This window comes from Pristiophorus japonicus, chromosome 5 (genome assembly GCF_044704955.1).
Source record: "Pristiophorus japonicus isolate sPriJap1 chromosome 5, sPriJap1.hap1, whole genome shotgun sequence".
Lineage (NCBI taxonomy): Eukaryota > Metazoa > Chordata > Chondrichthyes > Pristiophoridae > Pristiophorus > Pristiophorus japonicus.
This window is the reverse complement of record NC_091981.1, coordinates 280020134-280045444: the sequence shown is the minus strand read 5'-3', so window position 1 is coordinate 280045444 and position 25311 is coordinate 280020134. Positions and strand designations below refer to the sequence as shown.

Sequence of the window (25311 nt, the reverse complement as noted above, 5' to 3'; positions counted from 1 at the left end):
CTTGCAAGGCCAGACTGTTTGGGTAGGGTAGGGATACTCTGGTTGGATGTATTTCTGGAGCTTTCCGTCACACGACCTCCTGCCTCCAACCACCTCACCCAGTCCAACAGCCGTTCTTCACCATTTCTCGAACTAATAAATTAAAGTGGTCAAAGGAACACTCTGCCCCTGTGATTTTTCTCCGACGTTACTTGCAGTAAATTAATCATAGGATGGTGACAGCACAAAAGGAGGCCATTCGGCCCATCGAGTCTGTGCTGACTCTCAGCTAGTCCCACTCCGCCCACCCTTTCTCCATAGCCCTGCAGTTTTTTTTTCCTTCAGGTACTTATCCAATTCCCTTGTGAAAGCCACAATAGAGTCTACCTCCATCACCCTTTCGGCAGTGCATTCCAGATCACAAAAACGTTTTTCCTCATGTTGCCTTTGGTTCTTTTGCCAATCACCTTAAATCTGTGTCCTCTGGTTCTCGGCCCTTCCGCCAATGGGAACGGTTTCTCCTGGAAATTAATCTTCAAACCCTGGAGACTCCTGGAGGGCAGACAACCCAAGTGTAGTAGGTGGTGCTGGGGGTGGGCAGAGAGAGGCGCCATTTTGTCGAAGCAAAGTGGTCATTGACGGATCCATACAACTTACATTTACAATCAACTATCTGCAGCCCAGTTAGTGCACGACACGCAGTGTCTCGCTGGCTGAGAGCTGCTCCATTGAGTACGCTTGGGGAGAACAAATAGGAATGCTGAGAACACCAGACTAAGCACTGGGACGTCCCGTCGCCCCTGGCAACCCCAGCCCGCCTTAACCCAGTAAAGGAGAGTGGAAAGTAATCTAAAGTTCATCCGTCAGCGAGTAAATTGCTGAACGTTCTCTCTTTGCGGCATTTATGGTGTGCATGCGCGGAATCGCCCCGCCTGCATGCGCTTTTTATCATCAACTCGTGGAACTACAGTGGGTGAACAGCCACACCAACAAATTTGCCACAAGTAAACGTAGAGAAACGAAAAGTCGTCACCTCTTTTTGTGGAATGAAACTATTTTAAAATAGCACAGGGAGGGCTGATCCCGCCATCCCAGGCTGCCGGCAGGGAACGCCTCTCACAGGGCCAGGTGTTCAGTGCCGGATTTCCCAGTCACTAACGTTAATGGGCCGATAACCCCCCTCCCGAAGAAGAATGCTCTAGGGTCGGTCCTAATCGGGGAGTGATCTTCACGTCAAGTGCCTCACTCAAAAGCTGTTTTTGGATCCTCCTGTGCAGTCAGCATTTATGATGGTGACATGCGATTAAGAGACAAGCACATCCTTTTGAAAAGCTGCAAAAGGCGTTCTCTGGCAACTAAACAAAAAAATAGGTTCAATCACAACCTTTGTGGAGCTCGAAGCTTTTAAGCTCGGCGAGCACTGAAAGGACTAATCATACCGTCTCCCTTCTGAAGCTGTGTGAGTGGTTTAGACACAATGCAGCTTGTGAGGCTCCTTCCTGGCGAATAAACAGGTCATTATGGGGCAGATGACAAAATAGCAGCTCCGCATTAAGCTGAAAAAACTGTCAACGTTCCTGTCGGACACACTCAGTCGACAAACAGGTGGCCTATAGACTATGTTTGACAGGAAAGCTTTGATGGCTTTCCCAGCATGTACCTTCTCGGTACCTTTGGGTCTTACCGAGGTGAACTCCACGTTGCCATGGCGGTTTGCCCAATCCGCCCTCTTTTTCTTCTTTTCCCGGATTAAATGCGAATGTGTTCTCGGGCACTCCGAACAACTGGTTGCCAAGCTTATCCCTTCCTTAGAAGCGTAACTCCGACGCAGTGATAACGTTTCTACGCTGATCTTAGCCTGAGAATGACAGCAGTGCATTCGAAAACTCAGTTGGAAGTAGAGACGGATTCTTGTTAGGCAAAGGTATTAAGGGTTAGGGAGCCAAGGCGGGTAGACGACGCTAAGATACAACAACAACTTGTATTTATATAGTGCCTTTAATGTAGTGAAACGTCCCAAGGCGCTTCATAGGAATATTATGAGACAGCAAATTTGACACCGAACCGCATAAGGAGAAATTAGAGCAGGTGACCAAAAGCTTGGTCAAAGAGGTAGGTTTTAAGAAGTGTCTTGAAGGAGGAAAGAGAGGCAGAGAGGTTTAGGTAGGGAATTCCAGAGCTTAGGGCCCAGGCATCAGAAGGCATGGCCACCAATGGTTGAGCGATTATCATCAGGGATGCTCAAGAGGGCAGAATTAGAGGAGCGCAGACATCCCGGTGGGTTGTGGGGCTGGAGGAGGTTACAGAGATAGGGAGGGGTGAGACCATGGAGGGATTTGAAAATACGGATGAGAATTTTGAACTCGAGGTGTTGCTCAACCGGGAGCCAATGTAGGTCAGCGAGCACAGGGGTGATGGGTGAGCAGGACTTGGTGTGAGTTAGGACACGGGCAGCCGAGTTTTGGATCACCTCTAGTTTATGTGGGGTAGAATGTGGGAGGCCAGTCAGGAGTGCACTGGAATAGTCAAGTCTAGAAGTAACAAAGGCATGGATGAGGGCTTCAGCAGCGGATGAGCTGAGGCAAGGGCGGAGACGGGCAATGTTACGGAGGTGGAAATATGCAGTCTTAGTTATGCTGCGGATATGATCGAAAGCTCATTTCAGGGTCAAATATGACACCAAGATTGCGAACAGTCTGGTTCACCCTCAGACAGAAGTTGGGAAGAGGGATGGAGTCAGTGGCTAGGGAACGGAGATTGTGGTGGGGACCAAAAATAATGGCTTTGGTCTTCCCAATATTCAATTGGAGAGAATTTCTGCTCACTGGATGTCGTACCAGCAGTCTGACAATTTAAGGACCATGAAGGGATCGAGAGAGGTCATGGTGAGGTAGAGCTGGGTGTCGTGAGCGTACCTGTGGAAACTGATGCTGTGTTTTCGGCTGACGTTGCCAAGGGGAAATGGGAGGAGGCCGAGGATAGATCCTTGGGGGACACCAGAGGTAACGATACAGATCAGCCATGATCAAATTGAATGGCGGAGCAGGCTCGAGGGGCTAAATGGCATCCTCCTGTTCCTGTGTTCCTATTTCTCATCATTGTCTGTCACTTCTAACACGATTGGTTATTTTTCTCTCCTTCTCCGTGCTCTCCCAGTTTGGTGCAGCTGAGAGGAGAGGCGGGGCTACCAGACCTCCATCAATGCTGCTCAGTCATCAGTTCACTGGGAGGTGAGAAACTAACGAGGAAAATGCTCCCTGCTTTTCCTACTCCAGACCTTTCAGACATTATACTCCTAACAATCCCTCTCTTTGACCGCTTCTTCCCCCGCCCCCCCGCTACCCGACCACATTTTCTGAATTTCCTTCCTAATGTCCTTTCCTCTCATTACTAAGTGCGCCAGAAGGTTTTGTCTTTTAATGTGAGGGGCGCTATATAAATGCAGGTTTTAGTTGCGGTCTATGGGTGAGGCCCACGTTGGCCCTGTGGTTTTCCCAGCCCTCTGGAGGGGATGTCCCTGACTCTCCCCCTCGCCCCCCCCCCCTCCCCATTCTGGGCCGCATCGTGACGCCAAGAGCAGGGCTGGGATCAGAAACACTGAGAGCTGGAGGAAGTAGGGCTTCACTCTCATGGTCCACCACCCTATCGCACAGCAGGTTAGTCGCAGTATCACCACACCGTTTCCCGGATTTGAACATAAGAACATAAGAACATAAGAATTAGGAACAGGAGTAGACCATCTAGCCTCTCGACCCTGCTCTGCCATTCAACAAGATCATGACTGATCTGGCCGTGGACTCAGCTCCACTTACCCGCCCGCTCCCCATAATCCTTAATTCCCTTATTGGTTAAAAATCTATCGATCTGTGATTTGAATATATTCAATGAGCTAGCCTCAACTGCTTCCTTGGGCAGAGAATTCCACAGATTCACAACCCTCTGGGAGAAGAAATTCCTTCTCAACTCGGTTTTAAATTGGCTCCCCCGTATTTTGAGGCTGTGCCCCCCAGTTATGTCTCCCCGACCAGTGGAAACAACCTCTCTGCCTCTATTTTGTCTATCCCTTTCATTATTTTAAATGTTTCTATAAGATCACCCCTCATCCTTCTGAACTCCAAAGAGTAAAGACCCAGTCTACTCAATCTGTCATCATAAGGTAACCCCCTCATCTCCGGAATCAGCCTAGTGAAACGTCTCTGTACCCCCTCCAAAGCTAGTATATCCTTCCTTAAGTAAGGTGACCAAACCTGCACGCAGTACTCCAGGTGCGGCCTCACCAATACCCTGTACAGTTGCAGCAGGACCTCCCTGCTTTTGTACTCCATCCCTCTCGCAATGAAGGCCAACATTCCATTCGCCTTCCTGATTACCTGCTGAAACTGCAAACTAACTTTTTGGGATTCATGCACAAGGACCCCCAGGTTCCTCTGCACCGCAGCATGTTGTAATTTCTCCCCATTCAAATAATATTCCCTTTTACTGTTTTTTTTTCCAAGGTGCATGACCTCACATTTTCCGACATTGTATTCCATCTGCCAAACCTTAGCCCATTCGCTTAACCTGTCTAAATCGCTTTGCAGCCTCTCTGTGTCCTCTACACAACCCGCTTTCCCACTAATCTTTGTGTCATCTGCAAATTTTGTTACATTACACTCTGTCCCCTCTTCCAAGTCATCTATGTATATTGTAAAGAGTTGTGGTCCCAGCACCGATCCCTTTGGCACACCACTAACCACCGATTTCCAACCCGAAAAGGACCCATTTATCTCGACTCTGCTTTCTGTTAGCCAGCCAATTCTCGATCCATGCTAATACATTTCCTCTGACTCCGCGTACCTTTATCTTCTGCAGTAACCTTTTGTGTGGCACCTTATCGAATGCCTTTTGGAAATCTAAATACACCACATCCATCGGTACACCTCTATCCACATGCTCGTTATATCCTCAAAGAATTCCAGTAAATTAGTTAAACATGATTTCCCCTTCATGAATCCATGTTGCATCTGCTTGATTGCACTATTCCTATCGAGATGTCCCGCTATTTCTTCCTTAATGATAGCTTCAAGCATTTTCCCCACTACAGATGTTAAACTAACCAGTCTATAGTTACCTGCCTTTTGTCTGCCCCTTTTTTTAAACAGAGGCATTACATTAGCTGCTTTCCAATCCGCTGGTACCTCCCCAGAGTCCAGAGAATTTTGGTAGATTATAACGAATGCATCTGCTGTAACTTCCGCCATCTCTTTTAATACCCTGGGATGCATTTCATCAGGACCAGGGGACTTGTCTACCTTGAGTCCCATTAGTCTGTCCAGCACTACCCCCCTAGTGATAGTGATTGTCTCAAGGTCCTCCCTTCCCACATTCCCGTGACCAGCAATTTTTGGCATGGTTTTTGTGACTTCCACTGTGAAGACCGAAGCAAAATAATTGTTTAAGGTCTCAGCCATATCCACATTTCCCATTATTAAATCCCCCTTCTCATCTACTAAAGGACCAACATTTACTTTAGTCACTCATTTCCGTTTTATATATCTGTAAAAGCTTTTACTATCTGTTTTTATGTTTTGCGCAAGTTTACTTTCGTAATCTATCTTTCCTTTCTTTATTGCTTTCTTAGTCATTCTTTGCTGTCGTTTAAAATGTTCTCAATCTTCTAGTTTCCCACTAACCTTGGCCACCTTATACGCATTGGTTTTTCATTTGATACTCTCCTTTATTTCCTTTGTTATCCACGGCTGGTTATCCCTTCTCTTACCACCCTTCTTTTTCACTGGAATATATTTTTGTTGAGCACTATGAAAGAGCGCCTTAAAAGTCCTCCACTATTCCTCAATTGTACCACTGTTTAGTCTGTGTTTCCAGTCTACTTTAGCCAACTCTGCCCTCATCCCACTGTAGTCCCCTTTGTTTAAGCATAGTACGCTCGTTTGAGACACTACATCCTCACCTTCAATCTGTATTACAAATTCAACCATACTGTGATCACTCATTCCTAGAGGATCTTTTACTAGGAGATCATTTATTATTCCTGTCTCATTGCACAGGACCAGATCTAAGATAGCTTGCTCCCTTGTAGGTTCTGTAACATACTGTTCTAAGAAACAATCCCGTATGCATTCTATGAGTTCCTCCACAAGGCTACCCCATGCGATTTGATTTGACCAATCGATATGTAGGTTAAAATCCCCCATGATTACTGCCGTTCCTTTTTCACATGCCTCCATTATTCCCTTGATTATTGCCTGCCCCACCATGAAGTTATTATTTGGGGGCCTATAAACTACGCCCACCAGTGACTTTTTCCCCTTACTATCTCTAATCTCCACCCACAATGATTCAACATTTTGTTCATTGGAGCCAATATCGTCTCTCACAACTGCCCTGATATCATCCTTTATTAACAGAGCTACCCCACCTCCTTTCCCTTCTTGTCTATCTTTCCGAATTGTCAGATACCCCTGTATGTTTAATTTCCAGTCTTGGCCACCCTGCAACCACGCTTCTGTAATGGCCACCAAATCATATCCATTTGTAATGATTTGTGCCGTCAACTCCTTTACTTTATTTCGAATGCTGCATGCGTTTAGGTAGAGTATTTTAATACTAGTTTTTAAACCATGATTTTTAGTTTTGACCCCTCCTGCAGCCCCTTTATATTCATACATATTGTCCCTTCCTATCACCTTGTGGTTTACACTTACCCCAGTGCTACTCTGCTCTGTTGCCTCCTGCCTTTTGCATTCTTTCTTGGGGTCCTGTTCATCTGAGCTCTCACCCACTCTAACTAGCTCAGAGCCCTCTCCTGGGATCCGAATACTCCTCGCATTGAGGCACCGAGCTTTCATGCTTGCCTTTTTATTACACTTTGACCCTTTAGAATTTTGCTGTACAGTGGCCCTTTTTATTTTTTGCCTTGGGTTTCTCTGCCCTCCACTTTTACTCATCTCCTTGCTGTCTTTTGCTTCTGTCTCCATTTTGTTTCCCTCTATCTCCCTGCATTGGTTCCCATCCCCCTGCCATATTAGTTTAACTCCTCCCCAACAGCACTAGCAAACACTCCCCCGAGGACATTGGCTCCGGTCCTGCCCAGGGGAAGACCGTCCGGTTTGTACTGGTCCCACCTCCCCCAGAACCGGTTCCAATGCCCCAGGAATTTGAATCCCTCCCTGCTGCCCCACTGCTCATGCCACGTATTCATCTGAGCTATCCTGCGATTCCTACTCTGACTAGCACGTGGCACTGGTAGCAATCCCGAGATTACTACTTTTGAGGTCCTACGTTTTAATTTAGCTCCTAGCTCCTGTAGGACCTCATCCCTTTTTTTTACCTATATCGTTGGTACCAATGTGCACCACGACAACTGGCTGTTCACCCTCTCTTTTGAAGCTTTAAAAAAAAACATATTATTCAGTGCGAGCAGAAGTTTAAAATTGAAGCCAAAGTCAACTAGTTGAAAGATGGACGATCTTGGGAACCATTCCAGGTCAGCTCTTGTCACAGCAGCACGGGAGGTGACTTGATGGTGGTCTTGAGAATTGTGAATGGGTTGGACAGGGTAGATGTGGTGAGAATGTTTCTACTTGTGAGAGAATCCAAAACTAGGGGCCATAAATACAAGATAGTTACTAATAAATCCAATCGGGAAAAAGACCCTTAAATAACTCACAAATGAAGCCCTCTTGTTTTAGCAGCCTCCTTCCTTCCTCTGACATTCAAAATGTTATCCGTAGTGCCGAGTTCTGTGAGGAAGGCCCGGGAAAAGCAACTATTCTCCAGGGATGTTCTTCGGCGATGTGCCAAAAGTTGCACCCGGCGATGTGCGGGCAATCACCTCGGCAATGTGAGCCGAAAGTTGGGGGGATAATTTTCCGGTGGTGTTCCCCTAACTTTCCACTTTTCAGTCAAAATGGGCGCCAGCAGGCCGTTTTGGGCAATATATGGGCACTAGCCCAGCGATGTGGTGGAAAGTCTAGCCCATGGAGAAATGTCCTTATTCAGAGAGTGGTTAGTGGGAAACGCGCTGCCACAGGAAGTGGTTGAGAGCAGATAGCTTCAATGCGTTCAAAAGGAAACTAGACGAGTACGTGAGGGAGATGGGAATAGAAAGATGTGGTGACAGACTTGGATGAGGCAGATGGAATGAGAAGAGACGCGTGTGGCAGATAAACAGCAGCACAGGTTAGTTGGGCCGAATGACTTGTTTCTCTGCTGTATGTTCCATGTAATTCTGTGTAACTGGAGGGGGTTAAGCAGGAACCAGTGTCCATTGTGTTTCCAGTTTGCAGTCAGTCTGTGGAGCGGTAGAATCTGGAGCTGGAAGTCATCAGGATTACAAACCTTAACTGCTGCACGTGTCCATTCGATTATTATTATTTTGTTGAACTTTCTTAAAAGTATTGCCTAAAAAAACAAGCAAAAAACACACACACACATTTGCTCTCCAGAATTGTGAGGAGAAAGATTTCTCTTGTGTTTTTAATGTCTTGAGGTTGTCGTCCATTTTGTCAGAACCCCCTCCTCAATAAAAACGTTCTCTGAAGCATGCGATATTCCAGGATATCAAGCATGTTGCGTTTCTGATCAAAAGTTAAGGCAACTTACTATATACCCATTGAATACACCAAGTGTCAGGAAATTCTGGAATCTTGCTGGTATTCTGTTTTCTCTCGTAACGTTTAGATAAAATTGACGGTCGTGCTTTGGTTTCGGACGCCACCTTAAAATGGGATATATAATAAGTCATCTTTTTGTGTCCACTGGCAGGTTCAATGATCAAAGCATTATGGGTAACTGGCAGCCATTTTAGTCTGGCCTGTTTGCTAGGGTTGTCAACTCTGGTTGGATGTATTCCCGGAGGCTTCTTCACATGACCTCCCACCTTAACGGCCCCGCCCCAACACTCCCACCATTGGTCACCTGTCATGTCCACCCTTGCGGTGCACCGTCTTCCCACGCCAATTGGAAAACAACCAAGCTCTTAGGTACCCAATTGGATGACCCTTGACTGTCAGTCAAACAGCTTTTTTTTTAATCCTGTCTCCAACAAGTAAATGAAAGTGTTCAAAGAAAATTAAAAAAAACATTTTTTTTTTAAATTCCCCTATGAATTTTTCTCCTGGGTTTGCTCCCAGCAGTGTTCTGGAAATCAATCTTTAATTCCTGGAGACTCCAGGACAATCTTGGAGAGTTGGCAACCCTACTGGTTAGGAACGATTCGAGTAACCGGATGAATATTCTGCAAGGTCTCTTTGCATTATCTAACATCACGGGGTTAATAGGCTCTGGCCTGGTTTCTGAATTCGATCTGCATTACAGACAATGGTCTGTTAGAATGTATGTTCTATAAATGTCTGGCAGTGTGAGGCCTGGAGTTTATTCTCTGCTGGGGGGAGGGAGGGAGCGATTGGAGCCTAAAGGGACACATATGGGTAGCATAAGTCTTGATGCTTTGAATCAGATGGCCTGCTTGTGACACTGAATCCATTCTTACCATGCAGGGCCACAGTTGAGGGGCAATAATGGTAAAATGGTTTATGTTGCATGATATTGAGCTGTGCATGGATTTGTAAATTAAGCCATATTTCCTATTAAAGACAAGGACTCAACATAATTCAGCTGATATTACTGGGATACATTGGTCTCTTGATTTTGTCTCTAATATCTAGCATATCCACTGAATGCCACACACTAAAATAAAACGTGAAAATATCTAGTTGCAAATTGCAGTTTCTAAATCGAGTTAACTCCATTAGTGGAGAATACTGAAGTGCACCCCCCACCCCCCCACCCTAACTGCACTGATGAACTCAAAAGAACTCTTTTGTGCTACATGGACAATGGCCGTCTGGCCTGTCCACTCCGAACGAGGGTTCAAGTAAAAGTCACGCTAACCCTTCCAGTTTCTCCACTGATCCCACAGGATCCCACTGTTCCACGTTCAGCTTTCATTTCACATCAGCAAGGCGTGTGTTGCCCGAAATATTCAAGGTCAAAGGGTGATGTGATTGAGGTTTTTTAGGATTTTTAAAGGATAGGTAGAAAAAACTTTTTCCGCTGCTGGTGGGGAGGGGGTTGTGGGGGGGGGAGTCCAGGACAAGGGGAGAGAAGATAGGAAAACACTTCTTCATGCAAAGTGTGGCAGAAGTGTGGAGTTCTCTCCCACAAAGGGTAGTTCAAGTAGATTTTTTGCTCGACAAGGGGATAAAAGAATACGGAGCCAAGACAGATGGATGGAGTTAAGATACAGATTAGCCATAATCTCATTGAATGGCAGAGGGGCTGAATGGCCCACTCCTGCTCCCTATATTCCTATTTTGTCCTGATAGGTACGAGTGGGACCTTTTGTTAGCAGTCACATGGCAGACTAAGTGTGAACACAAAGGAAAGAGCTTCTTCTGTCCCTGTGACGGAGGCTGTTAGATCGCCCAAGCCATACCAGATATAGAAAATTGTGTCTGGAGGAGTGCATCGTATGCTCAAAACGGAACAGACCTAGTTTGCCATCAATTTAAATGAATAGATGGAAAATGGAGCAGGTTCCAGTGGGAGCCCACCTCACTTTCTCATATTCCCTGTTCCAGATAGGTTGAATCTGACAAATCAAAAATAGTTGCAACTTAATCCTTTTATTTTGTCCGAACAAGTCCAGACACACGTAATTTGTCATTAGGCAGTAGTATACAGAGAAATAAAAACAATTACCCCATTTTCCCCTTGACGTTAGGCAGTAGTATACAGAGAAATAAACACAATTACCCCATTTTCCCCTTGAGTAGAGACGTAACCTTTATCAATCCTTTTGAGCGTGACTATAAATTGTTAAGGAAAGTTCAAGATCTTTATAGGTCTCTAGTCATGCACACTATCCTTTCTGATTCATTATGGCATGACAAGTGTTGTTGTGAACAAGACCCATCCCCCCAGAAATGTAATTGTTCCTACAAAACACCCGTTACCACCTTGTTTACCATCCTGGTCTATTGTCCCACTTCCTATAGCAAGACTGTCTTTGGCCATCTCGTTACACAATGTGGCAACAAAAAGAATTCTACAGGCAAAAATGACACATCCTGCAACCTTCATCCTGCACTTTCAGCAGAAGCTAAACAGCACAGTCAGCTAAATTGTACCCTGACACATTAAACCCTAAAGCATCCTTTAAATGAATGACTTTAGCCATCTCATTATTTCTAGCGACAGTACAAATCCACATGCAATTTAAAAATAAAAAGAAAGCAAATACCTTAATCATTTGAAATTATGCCAAATCCTAACACTATGTGTCCCCAACTAAGGTTTAGAAACATAGAAACATAGAAAATAGGTGCAGGAGTAGGCCATTCGGCCCTTCAAGTCTGCACCTCCATTCACTGAGTTCATGGCTGAACATGCAACTTCAGTACCCCATTCCTGCTTTCTCGCCATACCCCTTGATCCCCCTAGTAGTAAGGACTACATCTAACTCCTTTTTGAATATATTTACTGAATTGGCCTCAACAACTTTCTGTGGTAGAGAATTCCACAGGTTCACCACTCTCTGGGTGAAGAAGTTTCTCCTCATCTCGGTCCTAAATAGCTTACCTCTTATCCTTAGACTGTGACCCCTGGTTCTGGACATCCCCAACATTGGGAACATTCTTCCTGCATCTAACCTGTCTAAACCCGTCAGAATTTTAAATGTTTCTGTGAGATCCCCTCTCATTCTTCTGAACTCCAGTGAATACAAGCCCAGTTGATCCAGTCTTTCTTGATATGTCAGTCCCGCCATCCCGGGAATCAGTCTGGTGAACCTTCGCTGCACTCCCTCAATAACAATAATGTCCTTCCTCAAGTTAGGAGACCAAAACTGTACACAATACTCCAGGTGTGGCCTCACCAAGACCCTGTACAACTGTAGTAACACCTCCCTGCCCCTGTACTCAAATCCCCTCGCTATGAAGGCCAACATGCCATTTGCTTTCTTAACCGCCTGCTGTACCTGCATGCCAACCTTCAATGACTGATGTACCCAGGTCTCGTTGCACCTCCCCTTTTCCTAATCTGTCACCATTCAGATAATAGTCTGTCTCTTTGTTTTTACCACCAAAGTGGATAACCTCACATTTATCCACATTATACTTCATCTGCCATGCATTTGCCCACTCACCTAACCTATCCAAGTCATTCTGCAGCCCCATAGCATCCTCCTTGCAGCTCACACTGCCACCCAACTTTGTGTCATCCGCAAATTTGGAGATACTACATTTAATCCCCTCGTCTAAATCATTAATGTACAGTGTAAACAGCTGGGGCCCCAGCACAGAACCTTGCGGTACCCCACTAGTCACTGCCTGCCATTCTGAAAAGTACCCATTTACTCCTACTCTTTGCTTCCTGTCTGCCAACCAGGTCTCAATCCATGTCAGTACACTACCCCCAATCCCATGTGCTTTAACTTTGCACATTAATCTCTTGTGTGGGACCTTGTCGAAAGCCTTCTGAAAGTCCAAATATACCACATCAACTGGTTCTCCCTGTCCACTCTACTGGAAACATCCTCAAAAAATTCCAGAAGATTTGTCAAGCATGATTTCCCTTTCACAAATCCATGCTGACTTGGACCTATCATGTCACCTCTTTCCAAATGCGCTGCTATGACATCCTTAATAATTGATTCCATCATTTTACCCACTACCAATGTCAGGTTGACCGGTCTATAATTCCCTGTTTTCTCTCTCCCTCCTTTTTTAAAAAGTGGGGTTACATTGGTATCTTTGCAAGCTGGCATATCAGGTACACCTTATCTCCTGTCAAGGAGAAGAGGTCAAACAGGGTCTATGGGCGAATAGTTCAGAAGGAAAGTTCCTCTTTTACCCTCCTTGACCACTGGGTAGCAGTCACCTTTAAAATAGATGTATTCTTCTGGGTGTATTTCGCTGATCGGTATAATCTCCTGCAAGTTTCATAAATGTTTCATGGCCATTTAGCTGAAAATTTCATCAGGTTTACCTGTTAATGACAGATTGCGCAGGTTTATCGCCAGAGGTGCATCAAATAAAAAAGAAATGAACCCGCTTTGAGATGAGCTTTTCCCTTTAATCAGCCAAGAATGAGTAGCACCGTGTGATCAATAGCAACAATTGACTAGGTTGGGAAATGCACTCTCATGATGTTTTGAAGCAATTTGAACGTGCGCGGTACAAAATTTAAAAAAATTATAATTTAAAGCAATCAATTTAAAGGGCATTTAAACAGGTGGCGATAAATCCGACCCTCCAGGTTACGTGGTGCATGCACCATAAGGGGAATTTAATATAGCTGAAGGACTTTATCTGGGTTCCTCACCTTACATACACTTGTGTGTAACTAACTGCAGGCGATAATATCAGCATGTAACAATTATTACAGGTTCAATATCATTGTCACCATTTCTTCATATCATATGACTAATACATATGTCTGAATTTCATTCTCTGAATACAAATCTGTGCATCTCAATACTGTACTGATACATACAGCACACCATTGATGAAAGCTGACAGCACATCTGGTACTACATGGTTCTGTACATGTGCGTGTTGTGAACTAGCTGGACTGTATGGCCAACTTAGCAGAACAGATGGCATCTGAGGCTGACAATGAGATGGAGTCAATAGACTGGCATCTCCGGTCAGTACAGAAGGCCATCTGGTGGCTAAAATTGTGCTGTCTGATGTTAGTAACACGCGCGTTAACTGTGTTTACATCGCGCGGGACAGCGGCCTTGTTGAAAAGCAGCCAAGGAATTATCGACAAATGCATCAACCCATCCCTTACTAAGATCAGACAGTGCTCTCTCAGCCCAATAGGCAGTAGATGTTAGAAAATGGCATGCAGTTCCTGTGTGATGGTGTGTGGTACACGTACCAGTGTCAGCATTTACATGGGGTGTGTGCTGTATGTTATGTGTTAGTTCCCTCACGTTTATAGTGGATTGATGTGTACTTATGCAGTGGCTGGCATGCGAGAGTGCTTTCGAAAGTGGTCAGGTCTGGACTGGGTATGTGCCTTCACAATCCCCATTCTGCATTGAAATGCTCCTTTATGATCAAAACCTGTTGGCCCTACAATCCTCCTGCTTGCAGTAACACTATAAGAACAATATAGTTGATAGCAAATGACGTTTCCATTGGGTCATATCTCATGTTTCACTGTTGTTATAAAGTAGGCTCTCCAAAACACATAGTAGGGGGGTGAATAGATTGAAATGTCAAGCAAAATACCCAGTTATCAGACACTGGCCACTCTCACACGCCCTCCGTGCTTGTTTGTCTTTGTTTTTTAAAGAAACCTTTTTCATTTGGATTTTCAAGCAGTGACTGTTCTTCAGCCAAGAATCGAGGAAAAGCAATAACCAAATGAAAATGCATGTGTCTGCTCGGAAACTTCTTCACTGCACGTTCTTTTAACAGTTAATGGGCATGTAAAAAACCCCAGTCTTACGTTAGTTGTATGGTTTGATTGCCTGAGCTGAACTATCATGGTCTGTGCTCTGCTCTCCATGGTATTCGCTCGCCTGTTCTGTATTAGGCTGTACCCCTCTGGACTGGCAGACAATATGTTTCGCAAGAACAAAACCCCCAAAAAGCCTAGTTGGATTGCTGTCTCAGATAATGCCCTCAAATCGCAGTTTCCACATGGAAGCAATGGTGCCCTGTGCCTGGCAATTTCCTTTGAAGCCATTTGAGATATCCAATGAAGGGTATCCCTTGCGCACAACCTGTTCGTCTCCCCCAAGGAACCACGGCACTCAGTTCATTTCACTGCGGGTTTGAGTACCAGCGCGTAAACGCCCCAGTCAGAAATTGGATCTGAAACGATTTTGCGTTGGTTTCATTGACCGACGAGATGCCAGAAAAGCTGATGTTCGACTGTTACTGAGGCTTGACATAACACTGACTTCAAGCCCCTTGGAGGCATTGGCCCCATAGTCATTAGACCGTGGGTACAACTCCCAGCGTAAAATCACACCAAGCGATATCAGACAATGGCACTGAGCTAAAACAAAGTGAAAATGTGATTCCAACTTTCCTCTGTCCTACAAGTCCTGTCTGTCATGGAACAGTTCCCTCTCATTTCTTCGCTGTTCTGAAGGGAATGGGGACGAGTTGAGAGAATCTTAAGATACTTCCTCTTGTCTGGGTGCCAGCTAACATTGGGGTACAGAGTAATTAGATGCAGTGCTTTTTTTTTTACTTTGCACAATATTTCTAATTCCTGTCCCAATGAATCTGGTTTAGGTCGTGGTCAATGCACTCGTCGGTGCCATCCCTTCAATCATGAATGTTTTCTTCGTCTGTCTCATCTTCTGGCTCATTTTTAGCATTATGGGAGTCAACCTGTTTGCAGGCAAATTCTATAAGTGCAAGAATGTGACCAGCGGAGATATATTTAACATCAGCATCATCAACAACAAGACCGAGTGCGAATCAATGAATAGTTCGGACGTCCGCTGGCAGAATGAGAAAGTCAACTTTGACAATGTTGCCTCGGGGTACCTCGCCCTCCTGCAGGTGGTAAGTGTTTGAAGAAGAAAAAAGTCTGATGTTAAGATACTTTTCTCCCAGCTTCCCCTTCCCCTCCTCCACCCTCAACATAGGAACATAAGAAATAGGAGCAGGAGTAGGCCATTCGGCCCCTCAAGCCTGCTCCACCATTCAATATCATGGCTGATCTTCTACCTCAACTCCACTTTCATGCACTATCCCCATATCCCTTGATTCCCTTAATATTCCTGAAACTGACCCGTTTATTCCTACTCTCTGTTTTCTGTCCGTTAACCAATCCTCAGTCCAAGCTAGTATATTACCCCCAATCCCATGAGCCCTAATTTTGTTTAATAACCTCTTGTGTAGCACCTTATCGAATGCCTTCTGAAAATCCAAATACACTACATCCACTGGTCCCCCCTTATCTATTCTGCTAGTTACAACCTCAAAAAACTCTTAACAAATTTGTCAAACACGATTTCCCTTTCAATATATCCCTGTTGACTCTGCCTGATCCTGTTATTATTTTCTAAGTGTCCTTAATAATATATTCAAGCATTTTCCCGACTACTGATGTCAGTAGTTCCCCATTTTCTCTCTCCCTTTTTTAAATATAATGGGGTTACATTTGTACCTTCCAATCCGCGGAACTGTTCTCGAATCTATGGAGTTTTGAAAGATGATAACTAACGCTTCCACTATTTCTATAGCCACCTCTTTCAAAACCCTAGGATGTAGGCCATCAGGTCCAGGGGATTGATTGGCTTTCAGTCCCATTAATTTCTCCAGCACCATTTTTTACGAATAGTAATTTCTTTCAGTTCCTCATTCTTGCTAGACCTTTGGTTCTCCACTATTTCCGACAAGTTTTTTGAGTCTTCTTCTGTGACAACAGACACAAAGTATTTGTTTAATTTCTCTGCCATTTCCTTATTCCCTATTATAATTTCTCCTGCCTCAGCCTGTAAGGAACCCACATTTACTTTCGCTAATCATTTCCTTTTTACATACCTGAAGTAGCTTTTACAGTTTTTTTATGTCTCTCGCTAGTTTACTCTCATATTCTATTTTCTCTTTCTTTATCAATTTCTTGGTCCTCCTTTGCTGAATTCTAAAATCCTCCCAATTCTCAGGCTTACTGCTCTTTTTGTCAACATTATAAGCCTCTTCCTTTGATCTAATACTATTTTTAACTTCTCTGGTTAGCCACGGTTGGACCAGTTTTCCTGTGGGGCTTCTGTGCCTAAAAGGAATGTATATTTGTTGTAATTTATGTATGAATTCTTTAACTGATATCGGTTGCTTGTCTACCGCCATACCTTTTAATGTATCATAGAATCATAGAAATTTACAGCATAGAAGTAGGCCATGCAGCGCATCATGTCCGTGCCATCCAACAAAGAGCTATCCATCTGAGTCCCACTTTCCAGCTCTTGGTCTGTAGCCTTGTAGGTTACGGCACTTCACGTGCATATCCAAGTACTTTTTAACTGTGATGAGGGTTTCTGCCTCTATCACCCTTTCAGGCAGTGAGTTCCAGACTCCTACCACCGTCTGGGTGGAAACATTTCCCCTCAAATCCCCTCTAAACCTCCCCCCAATTACTTTAAATCTATGCCCCCTGGTTGTTGACCCCTCTGCTAAGGAGAATAAGTTCCTCCTATCCACTCTACCTCGGCCGCTCATAATTTTATACACCTCAATCAGGTCTCCCCTCGGCTCTGTTGCAAAGAAAACAACCCAAACCTATCTAATCTTTCCTCTTGGCTAAAATTCTCCAGTCCTGGCAACATCCTCTTAAATCTCCTTCGTACCCTCTCTAGTGCAATCACATCTTTCCTGTAATGTGGTGACCAGAACTGCACACAGTACTCCAGCTGCGGCCTAACTAGTATTTCATACAGTTCAAGCATGGCTCCCTTCTCTTATAATCAATGCCTCAGCTAATAAAGGCACGTATCGTTTACTAGGAAAGATTGGAGATGCTGGGTCTGTTTTCTTTGGAATAGAGGAGGCTAAGGGGAGACCTGATTGAGGTGTATAAAATTATGAAGGGACTGGATAGAGTGGATAGGAAGGGCCTGTTTCCCTTGGCAGAGGGGTCAACAACCAGGGGGCCTAGATTTAAAGTAATTGGGGGGAGGTTAAAGGAGATATGAGGGGAAATTTCTTCACCCAGAGGGTGGTGGGGTTCTGGAACTCACTGCCTGAAAGGGTGGTAGAGGCAGAAACCCTCACCACATTTAAAAGATACTTGGATGTGCACGTAAAGTGCCGTAACCTGCAGGGCTACGGGCCAAGAGCTGGAAAGTGGGATTAGTCTGGATAGCTCTTAGTCATCCGGCACGTACACAAAGGGCTGAAATGGCCTCCTTCTGTGCTGTAAATATAAGAACATAAGAAACATAAGAAACATAAGAATTAGGAGCAGGAGTAGGCCATATGGCCCCTCGAGCCTGCTCTGCCATTTAATAAGATCATAGCTGATCTGATCATGGACTCAGGTCCACTTCCCTGCCCTATCTATGATCCCGTATGCCTTCTTAACAACTTTGTCTACCTGTCCTGCTACCTTTGGGGATCTGTGGACATGCACTTTGTTCCTCTACACTTCTCAGTGTCCTACCATTTATTGTGTATTCCCCTGCCTTGTTCGCCCTCCCCAAATGCATTATCTCACACTTCTCCAGATTGAATTCCATTTACCACTGTTCTGACCACCTGACCATTGATAATCTCCTGCAGTCTAAAGCTTTCTTCTTCATTATCAACCACATGGCTAATCCACCTTAGCTCTTGCCCCTCATATCTATGTAGTATGTGTTGTTTAGATTTATGACCCTAGTTTCGGATTTAACTAAATCATTTTCAAACTCAATATAGAATTCTATCATATGATGGCCACTCTTCCCTAAAGTCCCCTTTACCACAAGCTTATTAATTAACCTTTTCTCATTGCACAATACTAGATTTAAAATAGCCTGTTCCCTAGTTGGTTCCTCAACATCGTGATCTAGAAAACTATCTTGTATACTTTCCATGAATTCGTCCTCTACACTATTACTGCAACTTTGGTTTGCCCAATCTATATGTAGATTATATGTTGGAGTCCATTATTAAAGAAACAGTAGCAGGACATTTGGAAAAGCAAAATTCGGTCAGGCAGAGTCACCATGGATTTATGAAGGGGAAGTCATTTTTGACAAATTTGCTGGAATTCTTTGAGGGTGTAACGAACAGGGTGGATAAAGGGGAACCAGTGGATGTAGTGTATTTGGACTTCCAGAAGGCATTTGTCAAGGTGCCACATAAAAGGTTACTGCACAAGATAAAAGTTCACAGGGTTGGGGGTAATATATTAGCATGGATAGAGGATTGGCTAACTAACAGAAAACAGAGAGTCGGGATAAATGGTTCATTCTCTGGTTGGCAACCAGTAACTAGTGGGGTGCCGCAGGGCTCAGTGCTGGGAGCCCAAGCTATATTAACGACTTGGAAGAAGAGACTGAGTGTAACATAGCTAAGTTTTCTGACGATAAAAAGATGGGAGGAAAAGCAATGTGTGAGGAGGGCACAAAAAATCTGCCAAAGGACATAGACAGGCTAAGTGATTGGGCAAAAATTTGGCAGATGGAGTATAATGTTGGAAAGTGTGAGGTCATACTTCTATAGATATGTGAAGAGAAAAAGATTAATGAAGACAAATGTAGGTTCCTTGCAGTCGGACTCAGGTGAATTTATAATGGGGAACAAAGAAATGGCAGACCAATTGAACAAATACTTCGATTCTGTCTTCACAAATGAAGACACAAATAGTCTTCCAGAAGTACAAGGGGACCGAGGGTCTAGAGAGAAGGAGGAACTGAAGGATATCCTTATTAGGCGGGAAATTGTGTTGGGGAAATTGATGGGATTGAAGGCCGATAAATCCCCGGGGCCTGATTGTCTGCATCCCAGAGTACTTAAGGAAGTGGCCCTAGAAATAGTGGATGCATTGGTGATCATTTTCCAACAGTCTATAAACTCGAGATCAGTTCCTATGGACTGGAGGGTAGCTAATGTAACACCACTTTTTTAAAAAGGAGGGAGAGAGAAAACGGGTAATTATGGACCGGTTAGCCTGACATCAGTAGTGGGGAAAATGTTGGAATCAATTATTAAGGATGAAATAGCAGCGCATTTGGAAAGCAGTGACAAGATCGGTCCAAGTCAGCATGGATTTATGAAAGGGAAATCATGCTTGACAAATCTTCTGGAATTTTTTGAGGATGTAACTAGTAGAGTGGACAAGGGAGAACCAGTGGATGTGGTGTATTTGGACTTTCAAAAGGCTTTTGACAAGGTCCCACATAAGAGATTGGTGTGCAAAATCAAAGCACATGGAATTGGGGATAATGTACTGACGTGGATAGAGAACTGGTTGGCAGACAGGAAGCAGAGAGTCGGGATAAACGGGTCCTTTTCAGAATGGCAGGCAGTGACGAGTGGAGTGCCGCAGGGCTCAGTGCTGTTACCCCAGCTCTTTACAATATACATTAACAATTTAGATGAAGGAATTGAGTGTAATATCTCCAAGTTTGCAGATGACACTAAGCTGGGTGGCGGTGTGAGCTGTGAGGAGGATGCTAAGAGGCTGCAGGGTGATTTGGACAGGTTAGGTGAGTGGGCAAATGCATGGCAGATGCAGTATAATGTGGATAAATGTGAGGTTATCCACTTTGGAGGCAATAACACGAAGGCAGAATATTATCTGAATGGTGGCAGATTAGGAAAAGGGGAGATGCAATGAGACCTGGGTGTCATGGTTCATCAGTCATTGAAAGTTGACATGCAGGTACAGCAGGCGGTGAAGAAGGCAAATGGCATGTTGGCCTTCATAGCTAGGGGATTTGAGTATAGGAGCAGGGAAGTCTTACTGCAATTGTACAAGGCCTTGGTGAGGCCTCACCTGGAATATTGTGTTCAGTTTTGGTCTCCTAATCTGAGGAAGGACGTTCTTGCTATTGAGGGAGTGCAGCGTAGGTTCACCAGACTGATTCCAGGGATGGCTCGACTGATGTATGAGGAGAGATTGGATCAACTGGGCCTTTATACACTGGAGTTTAGAAGGATGAGGGGGATCTCACAGAAACATATAAGATTCTGACGGGACAGGACAGGTTAGATGCGGGAAGAATGTTCCCAATGTTGGGGAAGTCCAGAACCAGGGGACACAATCTTAGGATAAGGGGTAGGCCATTTAGGACTGAGATGAGGAGAAACTTCTTCACTCAGAGAGTTGTTAACCTGTGGAATTCCCTGTCACAGAGAGTTGTTGATGCCAGTTCATTGGATATATTCAAGAGGGAGTTAGATATGGCCCTTATTGCTAAAGGGATCGAGGGGTATGGAGAGAAAGCAGTAAAGGGGTACTGAGGTGAATGATCAGCCATGATCTGATTGAATGGTGGTGCAGGCTCGAAGGGCCGAATGGCCTACTCCTGCACCTATTTTCTATGTTTCTATGTTTCTATGCACTTTGGCAGGAAAAAAATAAAAGAGCAAGTTATTATTTAAATGGAGAAAGATTGCAAAGTACAAGTGCATGAAACATAAACGGATAGTATGCAGGTACAGCAAGTGATCAGGAAGGGCAATGGAATCTTGGCCTTTATTGCAAAGGGGATGGGGTATAAAAGCAGGGAAGTCTTACTACAGTTATACAGGGTATCGGTGAGGCCACACCTGGAATACTGCGTGCAGTTTTGGTTTCCATATTTACGAAAGGATATACTTGCTTTGGAGGCAGTTCAGAGAAGGTTCACTAGGTTGATTCCAGGGATGAGAGGGTTAACTTATGAGGAAAGATTGAGTAGGTTGGGCCTCTACTCATTGGAATTCAGAAGAATGAGAGGGGATCTTATTGAAATGTATAAGATTATGAGGGGGCTTGACAAGGTGGATGCAGAGAGGATGTTTCCACTGATGGGGGAGACTAGAACTCGAGGGCATGATAGAATAAGGGGCCGCCCATTTAAAACAGAGATGAGGAGAAATTTCTTCTCTCAGAGAGTTGTAAATCTGTGAAATTCGCTGCCTCAGAGAGCTGTGGAAGCTGGGACATTAAATAAATTTAAGACAGAAATCGACAGTTTCTTAAACGATAAGGGGATAAGGGGTTATGGGAAGCGGGCGGGGAAGTGGACCTGAGTCCATGATCGGATCAGCCATGATCGTATTGAATGGCGGAGCAGGCTCGAGGGGCTGTATGGCCTTCTCCTGTTCCTATTTCTTATGTTCTTACGTTCTTATTAAAGTCCCCCATGATTACTATATTATCGTTATTACACCCTAATTTCTTGATGTATACTCTGCCCTTTATTACAACTACTGTTTGGGCATCTATAAACAACTCCCACCAATGTTTTCTGCCCCTTGCTGTTTCTTAGCTCCACCCAAACTGATTCTACTTGTTGATTTTTGGAGCTAAGATCCTTTCTCTCTACTATCTTTATCCCATCTTTTATTATCAGGGCTACCCCTCCTCATTTTCCTCTTTGCCTATCTCTTCTAAAAGTTAAGTATCCTGGAATATTTAGTTCCCAACTCTGGCCACTTTGCAACCACAATGGCTATTAGATCAAACCTATTAATTTCTATCTTCGCTATTAATTCATCTATTTTGTTGCGAATGCTTCGCGCATTCAGATATAGTGCCTTTAGCTTTGACTTATTTGAATTTTTTCCTGATGGCACCTTACTCAGTGATGCCCTATTACCTTTGTTACTCTCGCTGTCCCTTCCTGACCACTCTGCATATTTTTACCCAAAACTCTACTCTGCACTAGAGCCTTGACATTTCTCTAGCTGCTTTAAAATGTACTCTTTCCTGAAATCACCCAAACCTCCTTCATTAGTTTCAAGCCCTGTCTACTGCCCTAGTTATTTGGTTCGCCAGGACTCTGGTCCCAGTGGAGCCCGTCCCAGCAGAACAGCTCCCTCTTTCCCTGGTAGTGGTGCCAGTGCCCCATGAACTGAAGTCACCAGTTTACTTGGTATCGGCATGTTCTGAGCAGTTCTCCTCTGTGACGGTAAAATGCGTAACAAATTGACCTGAATGTGCCTAATCACCAAACAAAATTAGCTGGCGTTGTTTAACTTTGCCTTAACAAGTTTTCCATTCCCTTGTTTGCTGATTTCTGCAGTACTGACACCTGCAACCCTCAGTACAGCAGCTGAGATGCAGAAATACTTGGCCAAATAGTGCAATCAAAACTCTGTCACTTGATGCCTTTTACCTGTTGCATTCGGTTTTAGGATACAGGTGTGGTGTAATGCTCTTTCAAAAAGCCGGCACAAGCACGATGGGCCGAATGGCCTCCTCCTGTGCCGTAAGATTCTACAATCCATTAACCTGTACATCATTTTTTTTTAAATAGGTAAGGCAGAATTTGGACCCGTGGGTGCCTTATATACGCGATAAAATGAGTTGGTAGGCGTATATCATTCTCGCACAATCACCCAGCTCTCCTCAGGTGCTATCAGCAGAACATTCTCCCAATACCTTCCTCTCCTTAGCATCACTTAACTGCTACTGGATTTGATTCATTGGTTTTACGTGTCTCCTAGCAACTGGCCTTTCAGTTGCACACCAGCCCTCCTGTTCCAACTCAATGATGCACGGAATCACAGCACTTAATTTGCATTAGAAGCGTTCAATCACCCAGATGTAACAAGCAGTCTAAAATTAACACCATTGAGAGAACAGCAAACAGAGGTGGCTCGCTGTGATAGGATTTGCTTTTGTTGTCCTGCTGCAGGGACCTTTGTTTGGATACAGTACTGTGAGGCATACTCTCCATCGCCAGTCCTTACAAATCGAAATGGACGTTATTTAAAAAAAAATGATTTCAGAATATTTTGGTCTCACCTTCTGTCAACTTCAGCTCATCCAAAACTCTGCTGCCAGTATCCTAAGTCCCGTGCACCCATCACCGCTCGGACCCACATTGGCACCAGGTCTGGCAACACCTCGATTATCAAAATTCTCATCCTTGTCTTCAGCTCCCTCCTTAGCCTCGCCCCCTCCCTATCTCTGTAACTTCCTCCAGTCCTATAACCCTCCGAGATCTCGGCGCTCCTCCAATTCTGGCCTCTTGTGTATCCCCGATTTTCTTCTCTCCTCATTGGCGGCCGTGCCTTCAGCTGCCCAGGACCTAAGCTCTGGAATTTCTCTCCCTAAACCTCTCTATCTCTCTCTCTTTTACGACGCTCCATAATAGAAACATAGAAATATAGAAAGTTACAGCGCAGAAGGAGGCCATTCCGGCCCATTGTGTCCGCACCAGCCGACAAAGAGCTACACGGCCCTTGGTCAGCAGCCCTAACGGTTACATATAAACCTATGAACAATGACGGAAAGGCAAAGAGCACCCACCTCTCTGACCAAGCTTTTGGTCCTCTTCCCTAATATCTCCTTACATGGCTCGGTGTCAAATTTCGTTTGATAACACACCTTTGAAGCGCCTTGAAACGTTTTACTATATCTAAGGCACTATATAAATGCAAGATTTTGTTGTTGTCATTGCATTGACGCTATTGTCAGGGCGTGCAAGGAATTAGGGGAAAGACTCCCGCTCCTGATTGCCATCCAGTGAGTCCCTGCTGGAAAGTGTGCATGTGGGATCATTGGGCTTGGGTTCGCATGTGCTGCCGCCCAGAGTCGGAGAGCTTGTCAGCCCTGTGTTTAGGCTCCCACAGGAGGAACGGCCACATTTGGGGAGGCTCCAGACACAGCTCCCAGCCTCCGGGGGAACATTATCCTGCATTAGGAGGGTGTAAGACCTTTAAAAGTGCATAAAATGCACATTCACATGGATAATGCACACCTATGTGAGAGATAGTAGAGCCTGAAAACCGTTGACAGCTTTATGCCTATTGTTGGTGCAATTTGTGCATGAATAACCTGTAATTTAGTGAATGCTGGTTCATGCACACTGCCTGTTTCCTGAATGCTCAAAATGGCCGTCGAGTGAAAGCTGTATCGGAGCTCTACGCCGACAGAGTCATTACCCTGATTATTGTCATCGTAATAGCTTGTTAAGAGCACCGTACGCCATTGTTGAAGCATTGGCCATGCGAATCGTTGCTGGCGCTCTTAAACAACTGCGTTGCTGCAGAGCCCTCAGTATGTGATACCTACACAGTGAATCCATCAGAGTGGTTGCTTTGCTCAGTGTGCTGCCTGAAAGAAGAAAGACTTGCATTTATATAGCGCCGTTCACGATCACTGCGCTTTACAGCCAATGAAGTGCTTTTTGGACTGTAGCCACTGTTGTAAAGTAGGAAAGGTGGCAGCTAATTTGCGCACAGCAAGCTCCCACAAACAGCAATGTGATAATGGCCAGATAATCTGTTTCCTCGTGACGGTGATTGAGGGATAAATATTGGCCAGGACACCGGGGAGAACTCCCCTTGCTCTTCTTCGAAATAGTGCCCTGCGATCTTTCACGTCCACCCGAAAGAGCAGATGGGGTCCTCGGTTCAACGTCTCTTCCAAAAGACGGCACCTCCGACTGTGCAGCACTCCCTCACCACTGCGCTGGAGTGTCAGCCTGGATTTTTGTGCTCACGTCTCTGGAATGGGGACTTGAACCCACGACCTTTGAACTCAGAGGCGAGGGTGCTACCCACTGAGCCACTGGCTGGCACTGTGCCTAGGTGCAGGGCTTCACTAAAAATTACTGCGGATGCTGGAAATCTGAAATAGAAACAGAAAATGCTCAAAAACATTCATTTGTACTGTAATTACACCTTCCTGCCAGTAGTGGTGCTGTAGTATATT

At 44.7% G+C, this 25311-nt stretch overlaps 1 protein-coding gene across 5 annotated transcripts in view; it reads left to right on the top strand.

Annotated features, from left to right (window-relative positions):
- Positions 1–25311, top strand: part of scn5lab (sodium channel, voltage gated, type V-like, alpha b) — a 473466-nt gene that overhangs the window by 403462 nt on the left and 44693 nt on the right. For all 5 annotated transcript variants that reach the window (XM_070881666.1, XM_070881669.1, XM_070881665.1 and 2 more), the window contains one exon: positions 15240–15515. In XM_070881666.1, coding sequence (XP_070737767.1) covers positions 15240–15515 — 276 coding nt within the window. The remainder of the gene's footprint in view (positions 1–15239; positions 15516–25311) is intronic.